We start from the raw sequence: 8,096 nt of genomic DNA on the forward strand, positions 1-8,096 counted from the left end.
TAGTATAGTATTGAAATAATCGGCTTTCACAATTTACACAAGTATTCCCCATTCAAAACTACAAGACAAATTAAAAGAGTTGGTCCTGGTTTGTTTCATTAGATAAAATTGGACAACGCAGATACAAAAGAGGGGTGAAAGAGGTGAAGTTAAGGTTAACCCTTCGGGAGGGGATTGTAGCTATGATGTAAGGAATATCTGATATCATCTGTGAAAAGGGTTATCCATAACGGTCAACCACCTCGTAATGGCGTTCGTGAAATTTACGAAGGGATGATTATGACAAGAACATAATCAAAATGCTTGATTGACAACAATTTTTTTACGTTTTAATGAATTTTTTTCAACAAACAATAGGCATTCCCATGGGAACAAACTGTATCCATCTTCTTAAACATATCTCCCAATTGATATTCTAGGGCTTGTGTTTCAATGTTATCATTGAGAGATGTTTCCTGTTCACAAGGAAACTTCCAAACCAAGAGTTCAAAGTGGTGAAGTTGAGCATTATGAAATAAAGGTATGTACTGACATGAGGAATACGACTGGTGCCACATGACAAGCAGGATATGCTTACCCTTCCAGAGTTCACCACGTTTTGGTGTTGCTCTTACCCATAGTTTTGTATGTTGTTTTGTGTACTATTGTTTGTCTGCTGTTTTTTTTTAGCCATGACCTTATCAGTTTATTTTTGATGTACGAGTTTGAATGTCCCTCTGGAATCTCAGTCCTTTTTTACCAATGCCAAAATATAACAGATCCACTATAAAGAAAATACAATTAAAATTAAAGTGTAGAGTGTACAAGCTGAAATGTTTTGCCTGGTTCACTAATAATGATTGGTTTAATGTTGAATCTCTAAGATATTTTTTTTAACTGTATACTGTATTGCATTAACTTAACATTATCAAAGATCCATGTAAATGAGATTAAGTTCAAATGAACCCTCAAAGACAGCCATGTAAATCATAAAACCATTCCATTCACTGAATATATTTGACCTACTGCTTAGAAACTTTGATCAGTAATCCATTACATTCATAAAATGATGCCAAGGTTATGGTGAACTATGTTTGACACATTCAGACTTCCAAGGATCCATTTTCCACATATAATTATAAAGTTACTCCTAATCAAGTAATTCCTACCTGTTCTGGCAAAAGAATTAAAAAAATGTATATTTATTTATACTTTTTTCTTGTTTTTCATTTATTATAAACTTTTATCTCATATCATAACTCAACAATAATGATTTTTCTCTAAGAAACAAGATAATTTTCTTGCGTTCCTAGTTCAAACCCATAAAAATCACTCATACATTTGACCATTTTTCCCTCTTGCATGCATACTTCATACAAACGCTTGTCCCATTTCATACAACTCTCACACATGCATACTTCACAATCACACTTGACCCATTTCATACATACAATTGTTAGCCTCATCTTTTTCACACTTGCATATTTAACAATAACATGCGTTCCATTTCATACAAAAGTCACTATTATCTTTTCCATTCTTTCACACATATTTGCAATTCATAAATCGATAAATGTTTGCACACTTACTCTTCAAATACACACACTGAACACATTTTTCCACACATCATAACAACCTTACTCTGTCTTGCAAAATATTCAACTGTTAAGCCACAATGTTGCCCACAAACATGACCCTCAAAAAACAAATCTTCATAATGACCAGAAAATGGATTTGTACATGTTTGATGTAACACCAATTAATACCAATCTAATGCCATGATAGGACTGCCAGTTCGTCCTGTTTTATGCTGCCTTCCTTTTTGTCAAACTGAATTCAATTACATCCAACAATGTTTAAGATGTTGTCCAACAAACTTTACATCCATATGACCAGATTTTATATTTTACTTTAAAATCAGTGTTCCAATAAACTTTTCAATGTACGTTTATATGACTGATAAAAGTTCTTGTAACAACCTTCTGGAGTAATTTCAGCAATATGACATAAACAAAATAAAACTTTTGTCTACAGATCTATAATCAAATAAAAGTCTTGATTTGTCCATTTCAATCATTCTTTACTTTTTCCTCTTCTTCTTCAGGCTGCAAATATATACAAAATAAATTGTTAGTTTATATTTAAAGTGCATACAGTCATGACAGTTGTGCGTATATTGATATCATCACAAAGCATAAACTCTTGTAAACAATCAATTTATCAAATAAATAAAAGAAGACTTAAAAAAAAGACTAAGAACTACTGCAAATTCAGAAATTATTGCGATTTTGGCAAACAGCGATTTTTTAATTTTTCTGATATTAATAAAAATTCTGTCTAATTCATAGAAAAATTTCATAATGAGAGTATAAGTTATTGTGATTATATAACTTTAACAATTTGTTTTGGCAATAGTTTCTGAATTTACAGTTACTGATTTACCAATCATTTCACTTCATAGTCAAACTGAAAATAAAATATACCATAATATTTTGGATACAATTTAATAATTTCTCATTCATATAAATAATAACATTAAGGGTACCAATTTTTCTGCACCAGATGCGCATTTCGACAAATAATGTCTCTTCAGTGATGCTCGTTGCCAAAATATGTAAAATACAAAGCTTATATAAAAGATGTAGAGCTATAATCCAAAAGTTCCAAAAAAGTATAGCCAAATCCGTGAAAGGAATTAGAGCTTTGCATGAGGGAGATACATTCCTTAATTTATAATATTTTTTAACATTTTGTAACAGCAAATCTAATAACAAAAAACTCCGTATTTTCATGCCAGTACTGGAGTACTGGCTACTGGGCTGGTGATACCCTCGGGGACTAACAGTCCACCAGCAAAGGCATCGACCCAGTGGTAGTTATAACATTAACGGTACCAATTTTTCTGCACCAGATGCGCATTTCGAAAAATAATGTCTCTTCAGTGATGCTCGTGGCCAAAATATGTAAAATCCAAAGCTTAAAAATATCTTACCACTGCAAGCTGCCTTCCAATATTGCCAAAAGTAACACCGCCAGAGAAAAATATACATGGAACCCATGACCTGACAAACAGGAAATCAGCTTTTGTATACCTGGAACAGATGGGGAAAATATTTATACTAACAATCATAACTAGAATGTGTGACTATTCATTGATAAATTGTGACGATTTTACCAGTAATAGACCCAAGTAAGAACAACATTGACCTTGTACAGTAAAGACCATATAGTCCAGTCAATCTAGCATAAATTTGGCCCTAACCTTAAAGTAATTGCAACAGAAGATTTTAAAGTTTTAATCTTTAGCAATATAACCCAAATATACACAGAAAAAGTCCCACAAATTATATATTGAGGAAGACTAAAAAATCACAGATATAAACAATATCAAAATTTCACATTATTTTTTCAAAATGGTCACATAGCCACAAATTTGCAATTTCTTTAATGAAAAATGCACAAAACAATAAAAATGCCAATAACCCTTCGGTTTTGTAAATTTCATGAGGAGAATATGATATAATTATATAGTCAAATACGAACTAATAACTCCATCAAATTATCATGCTTTACAATGTACATGAATTTTAAGAAAATCAACCAAAAATCTGACAAAAAAAAAGACTAGTTTTTGCAGAGTTGTCTTCCCTTACCAATGTTAATTTCCATAGGAAATTGAAAATGCTGATTTTGAGTTTTCCTTTAGTTAGATTTTATGGGACTTTTTTCTGTGTATATTTGGGGCTAATTGCTATAGATTAGATCTCAAACATTTTCTGTTGCAATTAGTTTGAGGTTGAACATTAGTTTGACTGGACTAAAATAACTCTGACAAGTCAATAATCATGATAATGACATTAAATTAGAAAAAAATATGTGTAGGCAACATTGTACCACAATCTAAAAAAAAAAGGTTAGGTAACAAAATACAAAGGAATGTTTTTTAAATGCTGGGAAGTTTAAATTAAAACATAGGGCTGCCATGGAAATTATTTATAAATGTTATTTTTCTTCTGTATAATTAAATATGTTTTACTGAAATGGGTATAGGCACATTTAGTATTTGAACCAACTTTATAGCCTAAATAGTTGAGAAAAACTTTGATCAGCAATGCTTTCTCTTCCTAACTTTAATTAAGTAACACAAACAGTATCAAATTTGACTATGGTCTTTAAAGTCCCAATTAGTAATACAAAATGTAGGTTCAATGTAGGACGACATTGTTTCAAATCATCTTCTTGAATTTTTGCTTGTACCTGTATTTCTATTGTCTATAAATCAAGAAATACAGAGATAGGAACGTATATATTTATTTTTTGTTCATCTTTGTATAGAACTGTTTTTATAAAGAACAAACAAGAAAATTTAGTCAAGAAAAAACATGTCTATTATTTAAAAGACACAGAAGGAGAGGGAGTATATGTAAATATTCGTTAACATGAAAGGGCTGTATAGCCAGTCAAGGACATTAAAAACATCCATCATCATAACAGAAGACTCAGTAATTAAGTTAATTACCTGTAAATTCCAGAATAAACAACTAGTTGAGTCATAAATGTAGCCAGGACAGCAATACCAACTCCCAAACTAAAGCCACTGCCAGATCTGTCAAATAACCACCACAGACCTATAGACATTGCTGCAAGTGTCAATGATAGTTGGAAATTGTCAGCGAAGTCTAATCTCTAATACAAGGTTAAGGAAAAAATCTATAACATACATATGTACTCAGCATTAAAAAATGGCAAAACAATTAACACGTCAACAGACAGTTTAGAGAAAACGATAAAAAGAATTTATTCTGAATAGTTTAACTGTTAATAAAAACTAATGGGGTAAAATTTTAACTATCATGACTAGAGGAGGTACTCATAACATTACCAAATTCAACTATTTTATTTTTATTTTTTACATATACATTTTTGTAAATGTTGAATCAGCATTAACAAACCTTAAAGATTATCATTTAAAAATCTAATTTGGGTAATTTTATACATAGAAAATTGAAAATATTATTCCCCAATTTGTTTGATATACTATTTTATCAATTTTCAATAGTAAATCACTATGTTCATGATGTTTGAGTGAAAACATACATTTTCTTGTACATGTTTTGTACATGGTACATGAATGCTTTTGAAAATATTACACAAAATGCATCAAATAAGGTGTTTTCAATTTGTTTTTATCCAAATTTCATATTTAAGAATTTCACAATTACCATGATTACGAATAAAACTAAAATTATAGAAAAATTACCAGAAATACTGGTGAAAACATCTACCTGGAAATGTAAATGTTACAATACACATACAAATGTATATGTGCATGTACATTCATGATATTATGAAGAACTATATATAAAGGATACAGCACTAGCATGGTTGATTCCTACAAACACTGCTACACATCTCATCACACTTGACCATTCTCTTTTATACACAAGTGGCTCTCCTAATTTCTGGTCAAAGAAAGGGTACAACAATCCTATACAAGCTGCAAAAGAGAAAATTTATTGTTTTAACAGAGATGATGCTCAGGTTGGTAAAAACATTTATCTGGCATTGGATAAGTTGTTGTTGTTACCTTTGTCATTCATTAAAATGAAGGTTTTATCAAATTGTTTTCCCTCAACAACTGCATGATAGATACAAATGTATATAATCATGATAATGTTTTGTTCATTATTTTTTTTATGATGTATTGTAAACTTGTAAAGTTGTTTTTTTTTATTTATGTATAGGCCTTCAACCCCATAGGGGTATAAATATGCATTATTCAATAAACTAAATAAACTTGATAAACATAAAAGGCTAATCAAATGGAATGATAAACTACAATGTACATATAAAACCTTTAGCAAATTATCCACATTCAAATGATACAGATAAAGCCAGTCAGACTTATGGTACATGTACAAGGTATTAAATAGAAACACGTCTTTGTTGAAAATGTACATTGTATGTTGACTTTGATACTAATTTGCCTTATGGTGTACATTTTTTTTGTACATTGTAAAGTCATTCTAATAGACTGTTTACCACACAGCATGTTGTTTTATTCAAATTACAACCGAAGAGGTACTAAGAATAAGATAGCCTCAAAATAGCAAAAATAGCATGTTGAAATACAAGAATGTAAGAAAATCAAACTTTTTTTCACAAATAACAAAACCAATATTTAATTGCAGCATTCCGCACTGAATTATAATTAACCAGTTTTTATGTTTATGTTCTTAATACATTTGAAATTTTTCAAATATTCAGAAATTATTCATCATATATATAATACAACACAACATTAAATTGTATGTGTATAATACTTATACATTACATGAACTGCTTGATTTAATAACATTCTACTCAGCTTGATTTTTCATTTTTACACTATGACAATACAGTGTATTCCACTAAATGTTGATCAGAGTACTAATGTAAATTTGTACATTGTAAACAAGTACATGTAATTATATATTAAACAATGTATAAGTACAAACCTGCTGCTACTCCAACCACTGGGTGAACCCACCAGTCTGATGTAAGGTAACTATTATAAAATTCCATAGGAAAATTAGGTATTCCTCGCTGTTTTTGCAGTAAATTCAATACCACAGAAAAAAATGTTCCAACAAAAAATAACACAGTTGCTCTCAATGATACAGTACAGGAAGCCATTACAAATATTTTCTGAAATAAAGTAATCAATAAAAAGTCATATATTCATGATATTTGACAGATATTGTTAATGACTAGTCTACAAGTCATGTTTATTTACTTGAAGATGTTACTGTAAGTATGATTTCCTTAATTCAACTGACCTTTAAAGATTTGAATACAACAGCCTTTCAAGAGGTCATAATTATTTTGACAAACAGTTCTTGCCTTTCCAACTGTCATGCCAGTCCAAAATAAAGACAGAGAGACATTATGTCACATATTTATATATATGAAGGTCATAATGAGGGTACCTTCATGACAAATAACAGTAAACATTCTTGCTAAATGAAGTTAATTTTTGGGATCAAATTTAAATGTACACTTTCTTTAAGCATGTTAAGACAATAATAAAATCGACGAATCAGTGTCACATTAATTTTTTCCCCAAAATAATGGTTATAATAAGGGAGCTACCATTTGATTTTTATGGGGGGGGCTAGGATGAAAAATTTTGTCCTGCTTTTTTTTTTAGTTGTAATCCCTGTCCTGCCTTTTTATTTTTTACTCTATTTGGTCCTGCCTTTTTTTTTACTAGTTTATCCTGACTTTTTTTTACACAAATTGTCATCCTGCCTTTTTTTTTTACCAAGTTGCTCATCCTGCCTTTTTTTTTTTACTCAAAACTCCTGTCCTGCCTATTTTTTTCAAATTTCATCCTAGCCCCCCCATAAAAATCAAATGGTAGCTCCCTAATTACTTGAGACCTCTGATGTATCAGGATATTTTGACAAATCATGGTTAAAACTTGAATATATATGACTGTTTGACTGTAAACCCTTTAAGGGCATAATTTAATACCTCCATATATATGAATCCATTTTTTAGGGTTTCTACCTCTAGCTACAAATGCTCATGCAATTATGAAGTCCAAAAAATTATGACATCTAGAAAGACTATTTTTCATTTTTTGCTTGGATCATGGATGTCTTCCAAGACACCGACAGTAACAGCAACAACAGCAGTTACACCCTGAGTTACAATAACAGCAGTTTGTTTTCATCAATAATGGTAGAGTCATAGACGACTGTGTAATATTGACAAGGCGTAGGTCTGAGGGAGCCACTCTCCACACTGGTTTTATAAATATGTACTGATAAAAACCTGTTATTTACAGTTAAAACTATAGGTGGTTTATGAAATGATGTTGTTGTTTTGTACTTTCCAAAAAATTGTAGATGAGTTTTACGAATACCCTTTGTAAAAGACAATCTGATGTTACTTACCTGCTTTACACTGAAGAATGCGTCCGATTATGCTCTCTGTTGTTGTTTGTTTACTATTAAAATATGATTAAAACCATGTTGGATGTGATGTTGATCAGCTGTTATCATGTATCTGCCGAGATAGTCGAACCATAAATTTCGGCCAATCAAATAAGGGATTTCTTTGATCCAAGTATA

The 8,096-nt window shown here is 30.6% G+C and overlaps 1 protein-coding gene across 2 annotated transcripts; it reads right to left on the reverse strand.

Annotated features, from left to right (window-relative positions):
* Positions 1 to 1,423: 1,423 nt before the first annotated feature.
* On the reverse strand, positions 1,424 to 8,050 carry LOC143062977 (insulin-induced gene 2 protein-like). 2 transcript variants are annotated; one of them, XM_076234861.1, is made up of 6 exons: positions 7,920 to 8,050; positions 6,477 to 6,666; positions 5,352 to 5,476; positions 4,499 to 4,665; positions 2,972 to 3,071; positions 1,424 to 2,084 (listed from the first exon to the last, which is right to left on the reverse strand). In XM_076234861.1, the coding sequence occupies exons 2-6, from the start codon at positions 6,652 to 6,654 to the stop codon at positions 2,049 to 2,051; spliced, it is 606 nt and encodes a 201-aa protein (XP_076090976.1). In that variant the 5' UTR covers positions 6,655 to 6,666; positions 7,920 to 8,050; the 3' UTR covers positions 1,424 to 2,048. The 2 variants fall into 2 exon arrangements, with proteins under 2 accessions (XP_076090976.1, XP_076090975.1); XM_076234860.1 differs by lacking the exon at positions 7,920 to 8,050 and adding an exon at positions 7,495 to 7,515.
* Positions 8,051 to 8,096: the final 46 nt, after the last annotated feature.

This window comes from Mytilus galloprovincialis, chromosome 2 (assembly GCF_965363235.1).
Source record: "Mytilus galloprovincialis chromosome 2, xbMytGall1.hap1.1, whole genome shotgun sequence".
NCBI classification, from domain to species: Eukaryota; Metazoa; Mollusca; class Bivalvia; order Mytilida; family Mytilidae; genus Mytilus; species Mytilus galloprovincialis.

Coding starts and splice junctions, on each gene's coding strand:
- LOC143062977 (XM_076234860.1), bottom strand. Junction 3,072..4,498: donor GTTTATTCTGGAATTTACAG/GTAATTAACTTA, acceptor CATCTGTTCCAG/GTATACAAAAGCTGATTTCC. Junction 2,085..2,971: donor TTGGAAGGCAGCTTGCAGTG/GTAAGATATTTT, acceptor ATATATTTGCAG/CCTGAAGAAGAAGAGGAAAA.